This window comes from Crocuta crocuta, unplaced genomic scaffold, assembly GCF_008692635.1.
Source record: "Crocuta crocuta isolate KB4526 unplaced genomic scaffold, BGI_CrCroc_1.0 scaffold278, whole genome shotgun sequence".
NCBI lineage: Eukaryota > Metazoa > Chordata > Mammalia > Carnivora > Hyaenidae > Crocuta > Crocuta crocuta.
In genome coordinates, this window is record NW_027532173.1 from 1,114,201 (window position 1) to 1,140,390 (window position 26,190).

The 26,190-nt window shown below is 41.0% G+C and overlaps 1 protein-coding gene across 1 annotated transcript in view; it reads right to left on the reverse strand.

The window, feature by feature from the left end:
- The window catches only part of DDX10 (DEAD-box helicase 10), a 287,390-nt gene that overhangs the window by 260,950 nt on the left and 250 nt on the right, over positions 1-26,190 (reverse strand). Inside the window, exons 2-9 of the mRNA XM_077777453.1 lie at positions 24,827-24,847; positions 21,906-21,924; positions 16,658-16,718; positions 15,776-15,906; positions 13,904-14,062; positions 6,483-6,603; positions 5,666-5,855; positions 1,780-1,906 (exon numbers count right to left, since the gene is read on the reverse strand). Coding sequence (XP_077633579.1) covers positions 1,780-1,906; positions 5,666-5,855; positions 6,483-6,603; positions 13,904-14,062; positions 15,776-15,906; positions 16,658-16,718; positions 21,906-21,924; positions 24,827-24,847 — 829 coding nt within the window. The remainder of the gene's footprint in view (positions 1-1,779; positions 1,907-5,665; positions 5,856-6,482; positions 6,604-13,903; positions 14,063-15,775; positions 15,907-16,657; positions 16,719-21,905; positions 21,925-24,826; positions 24,848-26,190) is intronic.

Sequence of the window (26,190 nt, forward strand, 5' to 3'; positions counted from 1 at the left end):
TATAAAATATGTCAAAACCATGACAGATAAAATTTATAACAATCCATCAGCTATTAAATCCATTAAGTCTCCCTACAAATTTTGTTAAAAGTAAAGAATGGTTGGGGTGTCGGGATGGCTCCATCAGTTAAGTGTCCAACTCTTGATATTGGCTCAGGTCAGGATTTTAAGGTCATAAGATCGAACCCCACATCAGGCACCACAGTGAGCGTGGAGCCCGTTTGGGATTCTCTTTCTCTCTCAAAATAAATAAACTTTTAAAAAGTAAAGAATGGTAACCCCAGTGAACTGCAAAACAACTTGGTACCGTGTTCTCAGTGCCACTCACTTTCCCAAGAGCGATATCCCCGGTGCCAGGAAGGCTCTCAGGGCCTGAGACGATGCACCAGGGAGAGTACAGACAGATGGACTCATGTCTCTGTTCTGCAGGTTTGCGGGGCCACCATGAGAAGGGAAGAGAGGAAAGGTGAACATGTGGACAACATACACACTCTCGGGCAAACCAATCTCAAAAAAGTACCTATGCACCTAGGAAGTTATCAACTGAGTCCATGAACTTGCTGCAGTCTCCATCTCCTGAATCAAAACTGACCTTGAATTCCTGCTCTTGACAATACTCGCTGAGGTGGATGATTTTCCAAGATCGCTCTGGCTAGAATGTGTGATAACTACAGGAAGGGAAGTGAGGGAGTGAAGAGAGCAGTCAGGATTAGGAGAACGTCAAGCATGGCTGAGACTTAGCTTTGGCAGGAGGCCAGAGGCAGAGGTGGTGGAGAGCAGAACGGTGGGGCTAATGAGAGTTACCAATATACTGACTATGAAGTGAAGACAGGCAGCAATTAAGGATTCAGTCATCTGAGACGGGGAAGAGGTGGAGGGAGGAGATCTTCAGGATACGAAATCTTAAGTCATTTTTCGTATTTTAAACTTGAGATGCCCGCAAGACACTCAATGGAAATCTCTAGTATTCAAGTAGCTACACAAATCTGGGGCTCAGGAGAGTGGTTAGAGCTTGAGAAGTGATTTGGCAATTGTTAGAACACAGATGGCGTTTAAAGCCAGGGGAATGAAGAGGTTTCCTAAAAAGAGTATATGCAGGAAAAGGACAGAGTACAACAGACCACTAGCTATCTTCCCCATGAGCTGGAGAGAAACCCACTGGCATATTTATCATGCTAAGTACTCAAAAAGCTATAAACATAGAATCCATTTACTAAATGCCAACACCCATATATCAACAGGTAATGTGAAATACAGAAAGGAACATAAAAAATAATCAAGGTTCCTCCTCTTTAAGGGAAGAGACTAAGAAGTTTTCTTATTTATCACTGAATCCTTTATTCATTGCATATAGCTAATGTTAAAGAAATGTGTAACTGAATTAAAGACAGTCTAGAAGGATAGGAAACAGCTGATTATAACACGGAGATTGTGAGTACTGAAGAGCAACCTCCAGGTGGAATATTTGAGCTTAGCCTTAAAGGACATTTAACACTCCCTCTGCATTAGTGCAAAGGAGCGCAGGCAGGGCCCTCCAGAGATCACCATGATCAAAGACATCGAGGCATGGAAATAACTGGCAGATTATAAACACCAGCAGTTCATCCCACCATTCAGCGGTGTGTTCTGTGAGTAAACACTGAGGGGCACGCTTATCACCGTGTTCCTCACCACATCTAGCACTGTATTTATTAGAATAGAATAAATTGCTATTTATCTAACTGAAATTTGCGATTTTAAAAAGGATGATTCAACATGAATTACTTAATCATTCAGTACCTCTTTACAACTGGAGAAAAATACAATACTTTTCTTCTTCAGGTGGCTTCTCAAAAAGGAATACAACACGCTTATTTTTTGCTGCAGCTCGCAAACTATGTAGTTCTGTTCCAAAGTGGCAGGGGTGCTTATGAAAATAAGAGGAGGAAACACATTAAAAACATGCCACATTCGTTAACTTTGAAATTCACACCACACACAAAAAAATTAGAAAAAGAAAATATTAACAATGGCATGGCTCTCCAACAAATTTCTCATACAGATACACACATGTACCCCAAAAGAGAACTTCTTAGAAATCAGAAATAGAATTGGACTAACACCATTTTGCAAATCCTGATGAAAGAGTGGATCCAGAATAATTGTCACTGACTGCTAAAACTTTTAAGATTAAAAAGCGATCTTTCCTGCCATAAAGGTGTTGTTTGATTCAGATTCATCCTTTGGCCTATAGCACTAACAATGAAAGCTGGGTAAAATATAAATCAAAAAAACTGAAGGCATCAGAAAGCAACCAAGGCAGCTAGGATTTGAGGTGCTGAAAAAGAAAACAGACATGCTCTGAGGCAAGCCCTATACTCATCTCCACCTCTCCCTCAAAACATCTGCTGATTTTTCAAGATGGTTAAGAACTGGGAGTAGCATCCTTAGGCCTACACACATTAGTCCAAGATCCTTGAGAGAAGGAACCATAAAATACTAAATCTTAAATTCTTCATACACTTTCTCATGAGAAGTGGGACAAACTCCTAAACTCAACATACACACACACACACACACACCAAAATGAGTGAAAACAAACAAAAAGCCACATGCAGGTAACTGAGAGCTGAGCAGAGATGCTGGCAGCCTCAGTGCTATGAGGTTCAGAGCCTGCCAGGGTGGAAGGGCTCTGGGAAATACCCACGCCTTTCAGCTGAGACTTCCAGAAGGGCTATACCTCAGGACTCCAGACAGAACAGAACAGCTCCAGAATCTAAAAGCCAAGGTAGCCCAGATCAAGGTCATCTGTCCCTACTACATCTATCTGCCACAAAAAAAAAAACAAAAACCATCTTTCATGGTTTCACTACGAACCCAAGAAAATCTTTAAACAATACACAATACCCTCAAAAGAACAAGAAAACCATCAGCTAAATGTGACATTAGCTAATTTTGATATAACAGTAGTTAGAATAGAAATGTATCTTTAAAGAAAAAACCTGCCAAGATATCTTCCAAAAAAAAGGAAGAAATAAAGATGTTCTCAGAAAACTCAAAATGAAATTCTTCCACTAGTAAACCTGAACTAAAAAGGAAATTTTTTTGAACACAAGAAATAAAAATACCAAAAAGGTTAACTATTTGGATAAATCTAAATAAATACTAATGTTTCAAAAATTATTAAGAACAGCTTATGAAGTTTAAAATGTGTGAAATTAAAATACTTCACGATGAAGGCTGAGTGGAAAGGGTAAACAGACTTAAAAAAATTGGGTAAGTTAAATGTCAATGAACTAAATCCTCCAGTTACAAAGTAATGACCATACCTGATAACAATACTACATATTGCTTACAAAGTCAAATAAATCTAAAATGTAAGGACGCATATAATGTAAACAGTAAATGACCAAAGAAAACTCATCATGCAAACACAAATCAAGAGAAAGTTACTACAAGGAGACTAATATCAAACTAGACTTCAAGGCAAAAAGAATTAGCAGAGATAAAGAACATTTCATAATGATTAATGATACTAACGGGAAATGTAATATTACTTTTGTATGCACCTAACAACATAAGCTCAGAATAGACGTCTCAATTTTGAAATGCTTCATAAGTCACCACAGAATTCAACTTATGTTCACTGTAAAACACAGCAAATTACAATGACTCAAAGACAATTTTTTTTCAAAAAAAAAAATGCATTATATGCACCATTTCACTGCAACAGGAATACAAAGAAACCACCCTGTCATATTTTTTCTAAGGAGACTCTGATACACAACTTCAGAAAGATCTAACATTTTAAAATTACTTCTCCAGGGGCGCCTGGGTGGCTTAGTCGGTTAAGCGTCCGACTTTCGCTTGGGTCATGATCTCGCAGTTCGTGGGTTCGAGCCCCGCGTCAGGCTCTGTGCTGACTGCCAGCTCAGAGCCTGGAGCCTGTTTCAGCCTGTGACTCCCTCTCTCTCTGACCCTCCCCTGCTCACGCTGTCTCTCTCTCTCTCTCCTAAAAATAAATAAAACATTAAAAAAAAAAAATTTTTTTTAAAATAAAATAAAATTACTTCTCTGATCCTGCATGATTCAAGAGCAGATATTCTATACTACATTAAAAAATATTCTTGACCATGATATCCCCATGGTGTATTAACCAAGTTAATGGCTAGAGAAGACACTTCAATCATGACGTGAGGCAAAATTCACAAGAGCATCTGCTTTCTGTGGTGCTTCCAGTGAACCGGACATGAGAGAGCACGGCGCTCGTTAGCACATGACCTGCGGTTGTCGATCGTCACTAGAGACAGAGCTTCTGAAAATCCCGTTTATTCTAAGTGATGCATTTCAAAAATCACTTATAAAATAAACAGTATCTGCATTCAGTTTTCTCTAACTCTGATGTACAGATAATAGCCCACTGTTATCTACAGAAATTGGTAACAAGAAATCGATGTACAATTAACATAAACCACGCGGTTTTAGATGCTATCTAATGATTGAAAATTTTGTATCTGGTAAAGACACTAAAGAGTTTTTGAAAATAGGCAGAAAGCAAACAGCAAAAATACAAAGTAGAAAATCAAGAGGAGCCTGGGGGGACCCAACTGGTTAAGTGTACGACTCCTGATTTCAGCTTAGGTCATGATCTCAAGGGTTGTGAGATCGAGCCTGTCCAGCTACACACTGACAGCACAGAGCTTGCTTGGGATTCTCTCTCCTTCTCTCTCTACCCCTTCCCTGCTCTCTCTCTAAAACAAATAAACTTAAAGAAGAAACAGAAAATAAAAAGAGAGTCTTTAGATTATTAATTGTACCAAGAATTTCAATAGCTATCTCAGTATAACATTACAAACAAGGACCACTATCTACTCCATAGTAAGCTAAGGAGGAGACTACCTCCAGAATCTCCTGCTTCGCCATTCCTTAGTTCTTGAGAGCCGAGGATGCCAGGACTCAGATGCTCCAAAGTCCCTCCATTAAGAACGCCTGGAAGCATAGAGTCTGGCCTCTTCTAGGACTTTCTTTAATCCTAAACATTTATTAGCTGAATAACATCAAGGTGGGCCCCAAGGCCCATATTCCCAGTAATTAAAAAACTTTCCAAGAGGATAACCCATCATTTTCCCCAATCTATTCCTTTTGAGACTAACATTTCATAGCAAGAAATGGAAGATACAGAAAATGGTAGGTTGAATCTATATTGAGACCTTCAACACATATCTACTTATGTTCACTAGACAACATTTCTGCAAGTCACACATGACCATAATCTACAATGATTCATACCAAACATACAGACACAAACTTCCACTTGTATCAAAATACACTTTAAAACCTATTTCCTCCAACCCATTTCCCACACAGCCACACAACCCCAACACCCCCCATTTTATACAGGGGTAGTTGTTAACAAACACGTGTTCATACCTTACAGAAAGGTAATATGTTCCTCAGACCACATGGGAAATACTGCACTAGAGTATTCCCACATTTAAAGGTCCATCAACTATCTAAATAATTTTAAATAATATATTTTAATATGCTTTCCATATTTTATAACACATAAAATGACATCTAGTTTCCTTAAAAAGGTAGTATTAATGTAAAACATCAAATTCTTATACTAAAAAGAACACTGATTTTTTTTTTAACTGAATCAAATACAGCTGCAAGTAGTACATACCTGTATTTTGCTTTTTCATGAACCCAGACATACTCAGGGTTTTTCAAACTCAAGCGTGCAAGGTCCTTTACAGATTTGGTTTGTGTAGCTGAGAAAAGCAAAGTCTGACGTTTCTTGGGAAGATTTTCAATAATAGCATTCATGGTATCAGCAAAGCCCATATCCAAGATTCTATCTGCTTCATCAAGAACTAAAAAAAGATAATTCAAGGTGAACTACAACATTTAAAATATACATTAGGCTAAATGCAATTAAATATCCTGGACTGGATCCTAGAAGAGAAAAAAGGGTATTAGTGGAAAAAACGGTGAAATCCAAATAAAGTCTGGAATTTATACAATGGACCAATGTTAATCTTTGTTTTGACAAAATAACGTGGTTACATACCACAGTTATGTAAGGTATCACAGTAGAGGAAACTGGGGAAAGGGTATAAAGCAACTCTCTGTACGATCACTGCAACTGTAAATATAGAATTATTCCAAAATAAAGAGGTGATTAAAATTAAATACACACACATTATGTAATATCACCAGAAGTGGATGTATCTTGAAAGATAAATTCTTGGCAGTGTCAGATAAAGAAGTATCTAATTTCATATACAACTACTTATATTCTTCTGATCACTTTGTTTTAAGAAAAAAAAAAGTCTAGTTGTACTCTCTGGGATTAGAACCCATAGGCCAAAAAATTGTTTCCAGTAATTTCTCAGATGTTTTATTGAATAAATATTAAGAATAAAAATTTCTGCCATTAAAATTTATGAGGTCTCTCTCCTGAGTCTGAAATTGTTTCATTAGAAATTCATTAAACTCACCTAACATTTGGAGATTGGTAGCATGAAAACATATTGTTTCATCCATGTGTTGAAGAAGCCGACCCGGAGTGCAGACAAGTATATTTATGTTATTGATCCTCTCAGCTTCATGTTTCAGATCCTGAAAACAGTTGTTTCTGATTACACAGACACATCACTGAACAGCCTGTGTATCAAAACTATAAAAGCCATCTGCATGTTACTTCCTCACAGCAATGTAGATATGCTACAAACAGAGAGGATTTCTCCTTCGATTTCTGCAGCACATCCAAATTTCTGGGCCAAATAGAAGTCCTCAGTGAAGACCTAAAGAGCTCAGAGTGCCTCTAGATTCTTAATTATACCCAGGATTCTGAGGCCAAGAACAAATTTCCTACGAATGTTCCAAGTCTTCACTTCTCTTTACATCTGCCAGAACTGACTTAAGTGGAATCGTTGCCATTATTTAAGTCAGAACTCAGAGGCACTGAGCAGGCTTTCTGACACCATTCACAGTACTTTGTGGACTAGAGTGGGGGAAGATGAGCTCTCTACATTCTGGAAGGTGTTGCCTTGAATGTTAGTGGTTAGAGCTGGGTGACAGGTACATGAGTATGTGAGGGTTTGGGCTGGAGGCTACTCTTTCTTCATGTACGTTTGCATACAAGTATTATCCTCACAGTCTAGAGGAGCCTCCAGCACAAACAGGCAGTGCAGGTGAACCAGAAGGTAGAGCAGAAGCTGGGTAGCAGGTTCTACCAACACCTAAAATCAATATTCCTCAAAATTATCTTCTGCTCTAGAAAGCTGGAGTGACCATACTCAGATCAGCCCAAACTGACTTTAAAACAAAGACTGCAGGGGTGCCTGGGTGGCTCAGACGGTTAAGTGTCCACCTCTTATTTCTGCTCAGGTCATGATCTCACAGTTCATGAGTTCCAGCCCCATGTCACTCTCCGCTGGGAGTGCAGACTCTGCTTGAGATTCTCTCTCTCTCTCTCTCTCTCTCTCTCTCTCTCCCTCCCTCCCTCTCTCTCTCTCTGCCTCTCACCCATGTGCACTCTCTCAAAAATAAACATTTTTAAAAAATAAAATAAAAGACTGTAATAAAAGAAGAAAAAAGAGCAATACATAATGATAAATGGATCAATCCTAGACACAACATTCGTAAATATTTATGCACCAAACATAGAATCAACAAAACACAAAAAATAACAACAGGCATAAAGGGAGAAATTGACAGCAATACAATATTAGCAGGAAACTTTAATACCCCACTTACATCAATGGACAGATAATTTGCACAGAAAATCAATGAGGAAAGTCTGGACTTGAACAATACCTTAGACCACTTGGACTTAAGAGGTATATATGAAACATTTCATCCCAAAATCGCAAAATACACATACCTTCCAAGTGTAAAATAGAACATTCTCCAATACAGTTCACATGTTAGTCCACAAAACAAGTCTAAAATTGAAGACTGAAGTATATCAACCATCAGAGTGACATAGGCCTACCTCAAAAAAAAAAGGGGTGGTGCCTGGGTGGCTCAGTCAGTTAAGTGTCTGACTTCGGCTCAGGTCATGATCTCATGGTTCATGGGTTCAAGTCCCGCATCAGGCTCTATGCTGACAGCTCAGAGCCTGGAGCCTGCTTCGATTCTGTCTACCTCTTGCTCTGTCCCTCCCCGGCTCACACTCTGTCTCTTTCTCTCTCCAAAATAAATAAACCTTAAAAAATTTTTGAAAAAAAGAATAAAATCCAAAAATAAACAATGTAACTTTATACCAACAGGAACCAGAAAAAGAGTAGATAAAGCCCAAAGTTCCTCAAAGAAAATAAAGACCAGAGTGGAAATAAATGAAACAGAGTCTCAAAAAACAAAAAACAAAAAAGAAAATATCAACAGAACAAAAACTGGATCTCTGAAAAGACTTATTTTCTACTGATAAACTGCTAATCATGCTCATGAAGAAAAAATAGAAAACTTCCTATTAAAAAAAATCACAAATGAAGTTACAACCAAAACCACAGAAATAACAAAAAATTATAAAGGACAACTGGAATTACAACAAACTGAAAAGTCTAGATAATAATGGATAAATTCCTAGATACACATAACCTTGCAAGACTGAATCACAAAGACTTAGACAATCTGAAAAAAACTGATTACAAGTAATGAAACTGAATTTTTTAGTGGGGCACCTGAGTGGCTCAGTCAGTTAAGCATCCCTACTTTGGCTCAGGTCATGACCTCACAATTTGTGGGTTCGAGTCCCACGATGGATTCTATGCTGACAGCTCAGAGTTTGGAGCCTGCTTCATATTCTGTGTCTCCCTCTCTGGCCCTCTCCGCTCACACTCTCTCAAAAGTAAACATTAAAAAAAATAATAATAGGGACGCCTGGGTGGCTTTGTCGGTTGAGCGTCCGACTTTCGCTTGGGTCATGATCTCATGGTTCGTGGGTTCANTAATAATAATAATAAATGAAAATAATTGAGTTTTTTTATTTATTTATTTTCAGAGAGAGCATGTGTGTGTGCACAAACAGGGGAGGGACAGAGAGGAGAAAAAGAGAATCCCAAGCAGGTTCTGCACTGTCAGCATGAAGCCCCATATGGGACTCAAACTCCAAAGCCAGGAGATCATGACCTGAGCTGAAGTCAAGAGTCAGGCACTCAACCAATTGAGCCACCCAGGCACTCCTGAATCAGTAATTTTAAAAACTCCCAAAAAATACAAGTCCAGGACCAGGTGGCTTCACAGGTGAATCCCAACACTTAAAGAAGAGTGAGTACCCATCTGCCTCAAATTGTTCCCCAAACTGAAGAGGAAGACACACTCCCAAACTCATTTCCCAAGACCAGCATTACCCTGATACCAACACAAGACAATAACACCACACAAAAAAGAAAATCTTAGGCTGCTACCTCTGATAAACACAGATGCAAAAATCCTCAACAAAATATTGGCACCCAGATTTAATGCAATCCCTGTCAAAATACCAGCAGCATTTTTGACAGAACCTGAACAAAAAAAATCTCAAAATTTGTACAGAACCACAAAAGACCTTGAGTAGCCAAAGCAATCTTGAAAAACAAAAACCAAACTAGGGGTATCATAACTCCAGATTTCAAGTTATACCACAAAGCAGTGGTGATTAAAACAGTATGGTACTGGCATAAAAACAGACATAGACCAATGGAACAGAACAGAAATCAACCTATAATTATATGGTCAATTTATCCTTGACAAAGTAAGAAAGAATATCCAATGGAAAAAAGACAGTCTCTCCAACAAATGCTGTTGGGCAGTCACATGCAGAAGAATGAAACTGGACCACTTTCTTATACCACACACAGTAATAAACTCAAAATCAATTAAAAACCATAAAAATTCTTGAAGAGAGCATAGGGAGTAATCTCTTCACATCAGCCATAGTGACATTTTTCTAGGGATGTCTGAGGCAAGGAAAATAAAAGCAAAGATAACTTATAGGAACTCTATCCAAATTAAAAGTTTCTTCAAAGCCAAGGAAATAATCAACAAAACTAAAAGGCAACCTATGAAATGGGAGAAGATATTTGCAAATGACCAATAATCTGATAATTTGCAAATTATCTGATAAAGGGTTAGAATCCAAAATGTATAAAAAACTGATACAACTTAATACTCAATGAATAATCCAATTAAAAAATGGGCAGGAGACATGAATAGACATGTTCCCAAATAAGACATACAAATGGCCAACAGACACATGAAAAGATACTCAACATCACTGGTTACCAGTGAAATGAATGTCAAAACTATAATGAGATATCACCCCACACCTGTCAGAATGGCTAAAATCAACAATACAGGCAACAACAGGTCCTGGCAAGGATGTTGACAACAGGGAACCCTTTTGCACTGTTGGCTGGAGTGCAAACTGGTATAGCCACTCTGGAGAACAGTATGAAAGTTCCTCAGAAAGTTCAAAATAAACTCTATGATCCAGCAATCACACTAGTGGGTCTTTACCTAAAGAAAAAAAAAAAAAATACTAATTCAAAAGGATTCATGCACCCTAATGTTTATAGCAGCATTATCTCCAATAGCCAAATTATACAAACTGCCCAAGTGTCCACTGATTAATGAATAGATAAAGAACATGTGGGGGCACCTGAGTGGCTCAGTCAGTTAAATGTCCTACACTTGATCTCAGCTCAGGTCATGATCTCATGGTTCGTGGGATCAAGCCCAAGCCCCTTGAGGGAAAAAGGAGATGGAGATTAAAGAATACACCTATTATTATGGAAAAAAATAACTTAAAAAAATATTTGCAAATCAGATCCAACAATACATTTCAAGAATCATACACCACAATCAAGTGGAATTTATTCCAAAGTTGCAAGAACGGTTCAACATCTGCAAATCAACAGGATATACAACATTAACAAATGATTAAAATCATATGATCTCAATAGATGCAAAAAAGGCATGACAAAATTCAACATCCATTCACAATAAAAACTCTCAACAAATTGAGTATGGAAGGAACGTACCTCAATATAATAAAGGCCATATATGACCAACTCAAAACTAACATCATATTCAATGGTTAAAAGCTATGAGCTTTTTCTAGCCAGAGCAAATAGGCAAGGAAAAAAAAGAGATAAACAGCATCCAAACAGAAAAGGAAGAAGTAAAACTGTCACTATACACTGATACAGGATACTATATACAAAAAAACCCTGAAGATTCAAGCAAAAAGCTATGAGAACTAATAAATGATTTCAATAAAGATGCAGATACAAAATTAACATACAGAAATCAGTTGCTTCCATACACTGTAACAAGCAATCAGAAAGAAATTAGGAAAACAGTCCCATTTGAAATACAAATCAAAACCACACTGAGATACCACCTCACACCAGTCAGAGTGGCTAANCAAAAAAGAGTAAAATACCTAGGGATTAACCAAGGAGGTAAAAGACCTGTACTCTGAAAACTTAAAGGCACTGCTAAAAAAAATTGAAGACTACACTAATGGAAAAATACCCTGAGATTGCAAAAATATTGTTAAAATGTCCACACTACCCAAAGCAATCTCCATCAAAATACCAATAGTATTTTTCAAAGAACTAGACCAAAGAATTCTAAAATATGCATGAAAGCACAAAGACCCCAAATAGCCAAAGCAATCTAGAGAAAGCAGAACAAGTTTCCTGTGTTGTATAGGTAACACAACTCCAGATTTCAAACTATATTACATAACTATTGTAATCAAAACAGTATGACACTGGCACGAATTGGACACATAGGTCATTGCAACAGATCAGAAAGCGCAGAAATAAACCCATACATACACTTTCAAACTATGACAAAGAAGCAAAGAATATACAATGGGAAAATGACAGTCTCTTCTATTCATGGTGTTAAGAAAACTAGACAGATACTTACAAAAGAGTCAAACTGGGCCACTATTTTCTACAAGATACAAAAATAAATTCAACATGTATTCAATACTTGAATGTAAGATAGGAAACCATAAAACTCTTAGAAGGAAACAGAGACAGTGATTTCTTGGTCATCAACTTTAGCAGTATTTTCTAGATACATCTCCTCAGGCAAAGGAAACAAAAGCAAAAATAAACTATTAGGACTTCATCAAAGTAAAAAGTTTTTGCATAACACAGGAAACCATCAAAATGGAAAGACAACTTACTAAATGAAAGAAAGCATCTGTAAATGACACATTTGATAAGAGATTAATATCCTATATATGATATACAATATCCCATAATATCCTGAAATAGCCTATTTATATATATGTCCTATATACNTCTCCTAGAAATAAACAAAATATTAAAAAAAAATTTTTTTTTTTAAATAAAAAGTGGGCTTAGGACCTAGATATTTTCCGTGGCAAGCAGGCACATGAAAAGATACTCCATGTATCATAAGAGAAATGCAAATCAAAACCACCATGAGGCATCACCTCATACCTGTCAGACTAATATCAAAAAGAATTAACTATTACGTGAGGTGGAGAAAAGGGAACACACATGTATTATTGGTGGGAATGTGAACTGATGCAGCCTTTATGGAAAACAATATGGAGGTTCCTCAAAGAAATTAAGAATAAAACCACCACACAATCCAGCAATTCCACTTCTGGGTATGTATCCTTAAAAATAACACTAATTTGAAGAGTTATACATCCCTATGTTCACAGCAGCATTACAATAGCCACAATACTTAAAGCAACCCAAGTGTCCATCAATAAATAAATGGATAAAGATGTGATGTGTGTATGTGAGTGAGTGAGATAGACAGAGAGAGAGAGAGAGAGAGAGAAGATGTATGTGTGTGCATGCACACATGTGTAATGGAACATTACTCAGTCATAAAAAAGAATGAGATCTTGGGGCACCTGGGTGGCTCAGTAAGTTAAGCATCCAACTTTGGCTCAGGTCATGATCTCATGGTTCATGAGTTCAAGCCCCACATCAGGCACTGTGTAGTAACTCAGAGACTAGAGCCTGCTTTGGATTCTGAGTCTCCCTCTCTGCCCCTCTCCCCATACTCAGTCTCAGTCTCTCTCTCTCTCAAAAATAAACAAACATTAAAAAATTAAAAATTAAAAAAGAATGAGATCTTTCCATCTGCAACAACATGGGCAGACCCAGAGAATATTACCCTCAGAGAAATCAATCAGACAAGGACAAATACCATGTGATTTCACTTATATGTAGAATCAAAAAACAAAACAAAACAAAAACGCAGAAACAGACCCATAAATACAGGAAACAAACTGATGATTGCCTGAGAGAAGAGGGATGGACAAAATGAGTGAAAGGGAGTGGGATATATAGGCTTCCAGTTATGGAATGAGTAAGTCACGGGGATGAAGGGCACAGTCAATAGTCACGCAGCAGCGGGTATAGTGACAGATGGTAGCTATGTTTGTGGTGAGCACACATAATGTACAGACTTGTTGCAACAGTATGCTGTACACCTGAAACTAATGTAATTGTGTGTTTACTATACTTCAATTAAAAAATTCATTAAAAATTTTTTTTTTAAATGTTTAAAAACTATCTTCCTTTCTTCTGTTGCTGACCCAATCTTCTGACTTATTCAACCTCTTTGATTATTTTCTTAAAAGGAACTAGTCCACATATTCAAATGGTACCTTTCCCAAGTACAGTAACAAATAGAATTACAGGTTATTTAAAGTATATGAGTGTCAGAGAACCTCATCTACTCAGATACCCTCAAAAAATGGACTTTCTGAACCTTCAAAACTGTTAACCAGAACTCTAGATGACCATGACCCCACCGGGATGCCAGCCTACCTGTTTAGATGAAATCTCCACCTCCTTCCTGTTAAGTGCCACCAGTCCCCCAATATCCATCCATTACAGGAAAACAAAGGACAAGACAAATGACAAACCTTTCCACCAATGATGAGACCAGCCGAAAAGTCATGATTCTTTCCTACTTTTCGGAGAACCTCAAAGGTCTGATAGGCCAGTTCTCTTGTAGGTGATATAATCAGAACTCCCAGCCCATCTGTTGAGGTCCACTGCAGACGATATAAGGCTTCCAACACCTCAAAAAAGACAGCAAATGATGTTTAGTAAGTCCCTTCGGGAGGCAGCATTTTGATTCCTAAGCCACCCGTGCTCCTCCAAATCAAAGGCACATTCCAAGCAAAAGACACAACAGTCACAAGTTCCATCCAACCAGAAAAAGGAAATTCTTTGCTTGGTTTTTGTTTTTTTGTTTTTTTGTTTTAATTTTTCTTGCATCCACCAGATGCCTCAAGTCATAGAGGGAAGAGAAAAAGTAAGGCCTCAGCAGCTTGGCTGCCGCCAGAGCCCTGCCCAGAGGAGACTGGCGATCGATGAAAGGTATGTGCAGCCCTCAAACTATTCACACAGATTTTGGAAAAATATCTGTCACCATTTTCTGAACAGAAACCACATTAAAATAAACTTTCATCTGTGTAGTTACTATAATTACACAGTCACTGAATTTCCTAGTTGTGGAGAGATATCATTATAAAAAACTGGATTTAAGAGAAAAATAAAAATGGCTTTCCAATACTTGAACAAAAACTCAAATGTAATTTTTCTAAGCCAATTATTTTGTAGGAATTAAATTATGAGACCAACGGCATAACTGAGATAGAAGTAAAGTCCTAAAAGGCTCTATTGTTTTATTGCTCAAAAGGACAGATATCAAAGTCCTAGAAAATTCTCAACAAGTCAATCTCCTTCAAGTGAGCATATTTCAGCTTTATCCTAAACAAGTGGCAAGCATAAATGCAACCTGCAGATTTGCAAGTGTAAGCGTATGAATAGCCTCCTGGGCCTTTCCGTGGTCCTCCTATGGGGTAGAAACACTCAGACCTGCCACCCAGGAACACCCCTGTCCTTCAGGAATGTAAAGGCTGGTCAAAGTAATCATTCATTCAAGCTACTGAGCATCCGCCACGTGCAAGGCATCGCGCTAGGGTGGAGGGAATATGGTGGAGAATAGGACAGCTGTGGCCCCTGTCTGATAAAGTTTGCATTCTAGCCAGAAAAATCCAACAGGAAACAATTCTTTAAATAATGATTTCTACCTAGGCAAAAGGTTTTCAAATCATGTAACAGAGGCGCGTAGGTGGTTCAGCTGGTTGGGCATCCAGCTCTTGGTTTCAGCTCAGGTCATGATCTCATGGTTCAACTCATCAGATCAAGCCCCACATTAGGCTCCATGCTAACAGGTTGGAGCCTTCTTGGGATTCTCTCTTTTCCTCTCTATGTCCCTGGCCCTGCTCACGCAAATGTTCTGTCCCAAATAAATAACAGAGTGGCTCAGTCAGTTAAGCATCCAACTCCCAGTTTCAGCTAGATCATGATCTCAGGTTCGTGGGTTCAGGCCCTGTGTAAGGCTCTGCGCTGTCAGTGCAAATTCTCTCCCTCCCTGTCTCTGTGCCCCTCCCCTGCTTATGTGCACTCTCTCTCAAAATAAATAAACATTAAAAAAAGTTTAGGGGCACCTGGGTGGCTCAGTCGGTTGAACATCTGACTTCGGCTCAGGTCGTGATCTCATAGCCCGTGGGTTCAAGCCCCGCATCAGGCTCTGTGCTGACAGCTAGGAGCCTGAGCCTGCTTCAAAATTCTGTGTCTCCTTCTTTCTTTCCACATCCCCTATATATACACTCTGTCTTACTCTCTCTCAAAAATAAACAAACATTTTTTTAAAATAAATAAGAAAATAAGTAAAATAAAATCATCTAACAGAGGACCTGACCCAGTATGAATAAACTACTTACTGGAACAAGGAAAGCCAAAGTCTTGCCGGACCCTGTCTTGGCAGCTCCGAGAACATCTTTCCCTTGCAAAGCCAGTCCAATGGTCTGCTTCTGTATTTCAGTTACCAAGCGGTACTGGGCTTCCTGCAAACCTGCACACGGAGGGGAGGAAAGTGATATTGTAGAAAATCCCCGCAAAACAGCCATATGGACTGAACTGTGCCCCGTAAAACTCCTACAATGACGCCTAATACCCAGTACCTCTGACTACGGCTGTATTCAGAAACAGGCCCTTTCAAGTGATGATTAAGTTCAAATGAGCCCTGATGTGATGTGACTGGTGTCCTCCCAATAAGGGGAAATTTGGACACAAAAGAGACACCAATAGCGTGACTGTCCAGAGAGACAACTGCATGAAGATGCACGAGAGAGCCATCACCCACAAGCCCAGGAGGAAGTCCTGAACAAGCCCTTCCACACCGGCTCTCAGAGGAAACTAAGCCTGCCGGCATCTCCAGCCTCCAGAACTGCGAGAGTTAATTTCCGCTGTTTAAGCCCTTCCGTCTGTGAGATTTTGTTCTGCTGGCCCTGACACACTAATATAAAAGATGTCACTTTTGTTGTCTTGTTCATTTTAAGTAACATAATTAAATCTTATTTTAATTTCTGAGAGGCTATTACATCTTGTTTTTTCACCACTGTTCTTTAAGCAGTCCAGAAAGGCGATGAGAATGACAAATCAGCAAAACTCAAATGAATTCATAGTTTCCTGGTGTTAAAGGTTCAAGACATCAAAATTATTTGCCAAATGCTATCTTTCATGTTAAACGCTCAAAATACTTTTCTATTTATAAAAAACATAAAGAAATCCAACAACATGTCCCAAGATCACCGTCCACCTACCTTTTAATGTTTTTTTGGACAAGGGGAAATCTGAAAATCTTGTAATTTCATTTACATTTATCTGAAAAAAGCACAAGGAAACTGTTAGGCTAAGATAAAATAACATACTGTATAATTCATTTGTCTTACAACAAAACCATTTTTTGTCTACATTTTGCTGCCCAGCTAGTTCTTGGTACTACAGAACTGAATTCAAAAATCACTACTAATTAAACACCTTTGTGAGGCACCTCAGTCAGTTGAGCGGCCGACTTCGGCTCAGGTCATGATCTCACAGTTCATGGGTTTAAGCCCCACGTCGGGCTCTGTTCTGACAGCTCAGAGCCTGGAGCCTGCTTCAGATTCTGTGTCTTCCTCTCTCTCTGACCCTCCCCTTCTCACACCCTGTCTCTTTCTCAAGAATAAATAAAGATTAAAAAAATTTAAACAGTAGAAAATAAAAAAATAAAAACCTTCATTTCTTCTAGAAGGAAATAGGCCATAAGAAAGTTGTCATGAATCAAAAATATAAGGTTGTAACAATTTAAATTGGCTTTAAAAAAAAAAAACACCTCATTCATTCAAAACACACACACAGCATCACCAGCATCCTCCTTCACCTCTAAGAACATGGTAAGTCATCAGCACATCAATTTTAGGAAGAAGCTTTACCTTCAGTCCACCCTTCAAGGAATAGCAGTTTAAGAAATAAGGGGCAAAGTGACTCTAAGCCACAGAGCACAAGGAGAGTATTTCTATTTACACACTTTGGAGAAAAGATTGAAGTTAATCGGGGAAATTTATCTTGTTAGCACAAACCCTTTCAAGTTTTAACCATAAGTCGGTGGCATGCAAAATCCAACCAGACAACTCCTCATTCAGGGGTATAGTAAAGGAGGGAGCATTTTCTAACAATAACCAGAGGAAATGTCTCTGTCGCTTTGAAGCCACAATAAGTAACATTTTGCCCTTTAACTTTACATTATCTAAATGTTCATTACTGATGTTCTTCATTAGCATAAACCCAATTTTCTGAATTTCATTTTGGTTTCTCAGGAGAATTATTTTATTACAGATGCTGGAAGCAGGAACTCCTGTTCAGATCTGGGAATACACTGCCAAATTATTCATGACTCACAAAAGGGAAGAGTTGATTTGTAAGGTTCATTTATTTAAATTATACTCCAGGCAGTAAGGAGATAACCGCTTATATTTCATTTTACAGTCTACATATCTTCTCCAAGATTCTTAAAGTAGCGCAGACCGGGCTAGTCTCTGTTCTCACATGCCGCAAACCCAAGTATTAAAACATTGCCTTAATCCCTACAAATCATTTCAGAGAACAGCGAAGAGGAATAATCAGTACATTCACATTATGAGAGAGAAAAGTTGATTACAGTGTCTTGTCCCATCAAGGAATCTTAATTAGGAGGTAAATATCCCAAACACAACATTATAATTAGGTGAAGTCAGCGTGTGCACTGTGGAACGCTCGGCTAAAAGGCTGTTTTCACAAAGAACAGAAGGCCTACAGGCAGCACACTGTTCGTCCTCCACCTGACACACAGCCGGGCATGTGGGCCACTCCAAGCAAAGGCTGCACATCTCTCTCTAGTCTGTCAACCCCCTAACTGGAAAGTCTGGAAGAATGAAACTGTTCCAGCACTTCATCAGCCATTAGAAGGTAAACCTATAGGACACTGTCTCAGAAAAAAAGTCAAAGAAACAGAAGGAAATTTGTCCTCCGCTCATGAACTAGAACAGGAGTCAGACGATGGCCCGATCCACCTGCTGCTTGTTCCTGCGAACAGTTTTCTGGAGCACAGCTACACCCACTCATTTACAGGCTATCTGTGCCGTTGTGTGCCGGGAGCCGCACCGGCCTCTCTGGGTGGCAGTCACAGCAAGGAAACGGCAGTGTTTGCACAGNAGGGCTCTCTCTCTCTCTCTCGCCGACACCATCCATCCTTCAGGGACCCCTGGACCTGTCGGAGCCGGCGCGGCCTCCAGCAGTTGTGACACAAATCATACGGCCCACAAAGCCTAATATGGACTATCTGGCCCTTTACAGAAAAGGGTTGCCAACTCTGTTCTAGAAAACTCTCGGTTACAATCCAAGGAATACTTAGGAGCCACAGAGTTGGCTATGGTTCCTAACAAAATAACACTTTCCTTCCCTTCAGCTCTTTCTTTTCCTAAATCCTCCTGTCCTCCCATGTTCACACACCCTGTGAAATGTGTACCTCGCCTGAAATCAGAGGTCAATGTTTCAGTGACAGTGCTTGTCCCAGGCTTCCCATCACAGGCGGGCAAGCTGGAGGCGGCGGCGGAAAGCAGGGTGGATACCACGCAACTACCTCCTCTACTTCCTCTGACTCTCTTCTCACTGCTCATGTTTCTCACAAAGGCAAATAATGCTTCCACATCCTCAAAGCAGGAGAAGAAAGTGTAAGAACATCCTGGAATGCTCCACCCACTGCAGTCACGACAGGAAACACGACCTGCCTCAAGCTACACCAAATTCTGACTAACGGGGAAAGTTAGATTAGAACGCAGGGTTCCAGGGCGCCTGGGTGGCTCAGTCAGTTAAGTGTCCGACTTAGGCTCAGGTCATGATCTCGCGGTTCGTGGGTTCGAGGCCTGCATCAGGTTCTGTGCTGGCATCTCAGAGCCTGGAGCCTGTTTCAGATTCCGTGTCTCCCTCTCTCTCTGCCCCTGCCCCGCTCATGCTCTGTCTCTCTCTGTCTCAAAAATAATAAAAAACTATTTAAAATTTTTTGAATAAAAAGAATGTAGGGTTCCTATACAGCACTAACTGATTCAAATAAAGTCTAAAAGAATCCCAGGTGCAGTGATGGAGTCATTCAGCAGTAGTCAGAACAGGCAATCTGAAACAAAGAGCTCCAACGTTTCTCAACAAGCTACAATCCCCCACTCTTACTCAGAACCCCCAACACACACCCCTATGGGTGGCCTTAGGGATAAGCCACTCAGCTGACTGCCCAGCAGTGGTGGTTCCTCCAGATCTACCATGGACAGCACCACGCTTCCCCAGCAGCAGGACGACCAGAGACCCGCTCCTCAGGACAGAAGATCCCCTTACTGGGCAACTGGATGTGGCTCCAGCACATCCCTTCGACAGAGGCTTTCTTAGACTGTACTGTAGCCTGAGATTCTTCCCTATGGCTCCTCCTTCCATCCTCTCTCCTTTCCCGATTTCTGTTCCTTCTCTTTCACCTGCACAGATATTTTCCCCCAATAAATCTCCAATTCACTTAATTCCACTTTGGGATCTGCCAGTCAGAAGATCTAAGACCTACATTATACCAACCATCTCCGACCTGCTCTCAGCCTCTACAGGCTTTACGGCTTGGGTACACTCTCTAATTGCCCCCAGAGACTCCCCACTGCTTCCAGATTAAAGTCCCTGAACATGGCCTCTGTATGAATTTCCTACAGTTGCTGAAAGAAATTACCATCAACAGTGGCTTAAACCAACGTGAATTAACTTATAACTCTGAAAGTAAGAAGTCCAAAATGGGTCTCACTCGGCTAGAATTACAGTGTATGGCTGGGCTCCGTTCCTTCTGGGGACTATAGGAAGGAATCCATATCCTTGCTTTTTCCAGCTTCTACAGACTGCCCACTTCCCTGGACTGGCTCACCAGCCAGCAGCCCACTTTCTCATCTTCCTCATTTCACAGCATCCCACACTGGCTCTTCGGCCTCCCTCCTCCACATTTCAGGACCCCTGGGTCATCACACTGGGCCCACATGGATAATCCATATACCCCTATTTTAAGGTCAGCTGATTAGCAACCTTAATTACTCCCTGCCATGTAACTTATTCACAGGTTTCGGAACTAGGCTACAGACATCTTTAAAAGGCCATTATTCTTACTACAGCCTCCAAAACCATTGACAATCCACCACTGACCCTCTTCTCCTAAAGCCAGCTCGGGAACACATACCACACGTCAAGGAGAATCTCCTCCTCCTCAGAGAACATCACAGATTTTCACATCTTTTTGTATAACTTTGTGTGGCTCCCTGGACCTACAATGCTCTTGCCCATCTTTTCTATCTGGAGAACACATCATCCCTGAACCGCTCCACTCATGACCACCACAAACTGCTGGACAGTCTGTGCCCTACACAGAGGCATGTAGGGGCAGCTGCGTGGCTCAAATCGGTAAGTGTCAGAGCCTTGTTCTCAGCTCAAGTCTTGATCTCAGGATTGTGAGTTCAGACCCCACATTGGGCTCTGCACTCAGCATGAAGCCTACTTAAAAAATAAAAAGGCACGTAAGGCTGAGGTATAGCGGCTGAAATCCAGCTCACACTCACCTCCAGAAGCCAGACCTGAGGCTGCAACCAGGAGGAGGAAGGGCAGCACGCCCAGAGTAAGTATATTCTTCTGGTCACCTCGCCAGAAATGGCAGGGACAGAATAAATCAACCTCTGTCCCCGTAATTACACCCCTGACTCCACAGCACTGTACATATTATTACAACATTTATAAAAATCTATCAAGTCTCTGCCTCCCCAGGGACACAGACATTTTGGACCCAGGCCTCAACAAGTGCCTTGTTACAAAATGTCTCTGAATCAGATTGTCCAGTATTTTCCCAGAGAGGCTACGGAGCAGCACCCTTGTATTGTAAACATGCTGTAATAAAAATTTTATGCACAAATGCTATCCTCTGAGGAACCTTGTAGAGAGGACTCTGAACTTAGTTACCTGGACAGTAACAACCTGTATGCTGTTTCTAGTACTGCCAGCTCTGGCATTCGATTTCACAGTACATTTCTTTCATGACAAAATCTTTTTTTTTTTATTAATTTTTTTTTAATGTTTTATTTATTTCTATGAGAGAGAGAGCCAGCGTGAGCAGGGGAGGATCAGAGAGAGAGGGAGTCACAGACTCTGAAACAGGCTCCAGGCTCTGAGCTGGCAGTCAGCACAGAGCCCGGTGCGGGGCTCGAACCCACGAGCCGCGAGATCATGACCTGAGTGAAAGTCGGACGCTTAACCGACTAAGCCACCCAGGCGCCCCCTTTCCTGACAAAATCTTAAGAAAATGTTTCTAAGAGTAAAAACAGTAATTAAACACGGCAATACTTACAGGAAAAATCTCCTTCGATTTAGTGAAAAGATTAGAATTTAAACATTCATGCAGTGCAACACAGTAAAGAGTTGTGATTTGGAATTCTGGCAACAGTCCTAGACTAACCTGAGTCAGAAGCTTCTCACTCTGAGTTACTCAACCTTGCAGAAATTATTTAATCTTGCTCTTCCTTAAAGCTTCTTACCCGTATAATGAAAACAGTCTAAAGATGTCTATTGTGACGATACGGCAAGACAACATGGAAAAGGCTTCATAAATGTTAATAATTGTAATTAAAAGACCAAGAAGAATAGACCTGTGTTACCAACTAGAATAAAGTGATGTGGAAAAGGTCCTCGTGCCCCAAACAAACTAAACTCTGAGCACCTATTCCAGGACAAGCATTGTGCTACCAGTGTCTGGGAAGCACAAAGGTGAGTGTACCCCTGGTTTCTGGCCTTGAAGTTCATGGTCTAATGGGAGACTTAATGTAGAGGTTAAAGAAGCCAATCATCCCAGTCTGATGATAAATGCTGTAGCAAAAGTGTATATAAAATGCTACAGACAGCAGCCCGAACTCTACCTGGGGAGGTTGGGAAGAAAAGTTTCAATCCTGAAGGACTGGCAGGTGTTCCAAGAGTGAAAGAACAGGGGTGCTCACTGCAAACGGCGGAAACATCAAGTACCAGGACAAGAAGCATCAGGGAGCATGGCCAATTCACAGAACTACAAGTTGTTCTTTCTCGTTTGCCTATCACAGGTTACCTTGTATGAGCCTTACTACACTCAGTGATCTCTGCTGAATGAAAGAAACTGAAACACAGGAATATTAAGAAACTGGCTAGTCAATACCCAAACTGAGATTTAAACCAGGTCTGCCTGACCACAAATAACTTACACTTCCACTAGAGAAAGATATGTTGACACATTAGAGTATTTGACCATCTTCCTGAAAGTAATTGTGAGTCAAGGAAGGGTTTTTTTTATCAATAGGATGACTGGATTTTCATCTTGGGAAGAATCATTCTGTCAGCAATATGGATGACAGAGTATAGAGGGGGATAAGGCTTAAGGGCCAAAGCCCCATTAGCCACCAGTTTTCCTAACTGAAGTTTTGCAGAAACACAACTATACCCATCTGTTTAACTATTTCCCTGGAAGCTTCTGCGTTACAATGGCAGGGTTGAGTGGTTCTGCCCTTCTGAGTGGAGAACTGAAACCATTTACTATCCAGTCCTTTACAGCAAAAGCTTGCTAATCCCTATTATAAATTAATAACTACTGTAGTAATCCAGAAAGGAGATGATGGGGCCTGAACTAAGACAGAGCAGGGAAGACGGAGTAACAGTTTAAAAAATTAAAGAGGCTGAGGAGACTATCAGTGTGACTGACTGGATGTAAGAGTGGTGAGAAGGAAGTGTCTAGGATTACTCGTAGGTTTCTAGCTGTAGAAACAGTCTGCTTACACGGTGGGGCTAGGATGTGATGGGCTAAATAACAGCCCCCAAGTATGTCCACAGGCTAACCTCCAGGACTGTGAATACTACCTTAGATGGTGAAAGTGATTTTGCACTGGTCACTATTGAAGATCTTGAGATGGGCAATTATCCTCAATTATCTGAGTGGGCCCTAAATGCAATCAGAAGTATCCTTATTTAAAAAGGGAAGAAGTACAGGGCGCCTGGGTGGCTCAGTTGGTTGAGCGTCTGACTTCTGATCTTGGCTCAGTCATGAGCCAGGGTCATGGGATCAAGCCCAAGATGGGCTCTGTGCTGAGTGTGGAATCTGCTCAAGATTCTCTCTCCCTCCCTCTGCCCCTCTCCCCTGCTCTCATGGATGCTCACGTGTGCTCTCCTTCTCTCTCAAATAAAATGAAAACAAAAACGCCTAGGTGGCTCAGTTGGTTTAGCATCCCTCTCTCTCCTCTCTCTCTGTCCCTCCTATGCTCACACTTGCTCTTTCTCTCCCTCTATCAGAATATTTTTAAAATAATAATAATAAAATGAAATGAAAATAAAAAAAATAAGGGGTGCTTGGGTGGCTCAGTGGGTTAAGCATCTAATTCTTGATTTCAACTCAGGTCATGATCTCATTTCATAAGACTGAGTCCCACCAGGACAGCATGTGAAGCCTATCTGGGATTCTCTCTCTTCCTCTCTTTCTGTCCCTCCTCCGCTCTCTCCCTTTCTCTCTCAAGATAAATAAACTATAAATAAACAAACAAATAAATAAATAAATGTTAGAAGTAGATTTGACACAGGACAGAAGGCAAGGTTTCCAAGGCACAGACTAGAGTGATGTAACCACAAGCCAAGGAATACAAACAGCCATCAGAAGCTATAAGCAAGAAGTGGGATTTTCTAGGTATGTCTGAGTGGCTCAGTTGGTTGGGTGTCCAACTTTGGTTCAGGTCATATCTCGCGGTTCATGGGTTCGAGCCCCGTGTCAGGCTGTGTGCTGAAGCTGAAAGCCTGGAGCCTGCTTCGGATTCTGTGTCTCCCTCTCTCTCTGCCCCACTGCCTCCTCTCTGAAATAAGTAAACATTTAAAAAAAAAAAAAAAGTGGGATTTTCCCTGAAAGCCTCCAGAGGGAGTATGGCCCTGCTGATACCTTGATTTCAGGCCAGTGATATGGATTTCAGACTTCTGGCTTCCAGAACTATGAGAGAATAATTTGTTACAGTGGCAAATAGGGAACTAATATACAGGCCTGTGAATTTAGAAATAAAAGATAATGGGCTCAGTTTTGCGCTTGTGTATTTAAGGGATCCTAGGACACTTAGGTAAAAAGTAAAAACATCCAGCACAATCAGAAAAAAAGAATACGAACTCAGAAGAGCTGTGGATGGACTAGAAGGAGTCACTAGTCCACAGGAATAACCCTTGGGGTTACACCAGGGAAGAGGATCAAGAAGGGCTTAGACTATATACGCCCTAAGCAATTCTAGTTAGATCAAGACTCTGCAATGCCATCTAACAGTAGTTTACGGTGGTTTCTCAAAGTCCTCTGCATTTAGCAAAAGTAGTGATAATTTAACAGCTAATATATTTATATGTATCAGGTATCCCGCAGAACACTTTACATTCTTATTAACCCCTCACAACTTATAACACAGATATCACTGTGCCTTTTAATTTCTTTTTATGCTCATTTTTTGAGACAGAGACCAAGCACGAGCTAGAACTCATGAGCTGTAGGATCATGACCTGAGCCGAAGTCGGTGGCTGAACGACTGAGCGCCCCCCACTCCCCGTGCCCCATTACCATGCCTTTTAAAGACAAGAAAGGGGTAGCTGACAGAGTAACCCAAGTCATTCATCTCGTCATCAAAAGCCAGGATGGTCACTTACCTTACCCTAAAGATAAAGTTTACCTATCTCATCTAACCTCGGACCTAAGGGTCGTTACACCAGCATGACTCTTGATGACTATAATTCCAGAAAGGTCCCCATATTAAATCCCTGATTATACCTCACTAGGAGGGGGCAATCACTGAGAGGGTGAGTGAGGCGGGTGAAGGCCGACAAAATGATTTAGAGGGGAGAAAAGGGTTACTGACAGTGGGGGGCGGGGGGGCCGAGAGGACAGGAGGTCTACACGGTAACTCCAGCGATATTCATCTGCCGGAAACAGACCCGGACTCCGATTTTCCCTAAGCCAAGTCTTGGACGGGGTCACGAACCTAGGAGAGAAAACGAGACGCGCGCAGGAGGGAAGACGAGGAAGACGATGATGCTGCGGGATGCAGGCCCGGCCCCACGAATAAAAGGAAGAGCTCTGAAATTGGAAAGACCCGGGTCTAGGTTCCAACCCCACCCCCCGACTAACACGTGAGCTTGAAACACGTTCCTCATCATGGCACCCGAGGGCTCAGTCGGCTGAGCGGCTGCCTTCGGCTCAGGTCATGAGCTCGGGGTTCCTGGTCCGTGGGTTCGAGCCCCGCGTCAGGCTCTGTACGGGCAGCTCAGGCCCTGGAGCCTGCTTCAGATTCTGTCTCGCTCCCTCTCTGTGCCCCTCCCCCACTCACGCTCTGTGTCTCTCTCTCTCACAAAAATAAACATTAAACAATTGTTTTAGTAAAAATGTTTTTAAAAACTTAAAACAGGTTCCTTGGCTTCTCAGTGCCTCAATGTTCTCATCTGCACAACGGGAATAAGACGCATACCTCAGCTCAAGGCAAATAATGGACATTATCAGGGACTGGTTAGCGGCTCCAAAGGTAGGTGTCACGATTACCGCCAGCGTGGTTGGTATTACTCTGAGTATTACCGAAAACGCTTCACCGATATCCCCGTACTCTGAAGAGCATTCCCATCACTTCACCTGGAACGGCGTGGCGCGCACGAGAGCGGCCTGGGCGGTCCAGCGGACCCCGGGGGGCCGCCTCCGGGCCCCTCTCGCCCCCTCCCTTCTGCAGCCCGGCGGACTGACGGCGCGCCCCGGGAC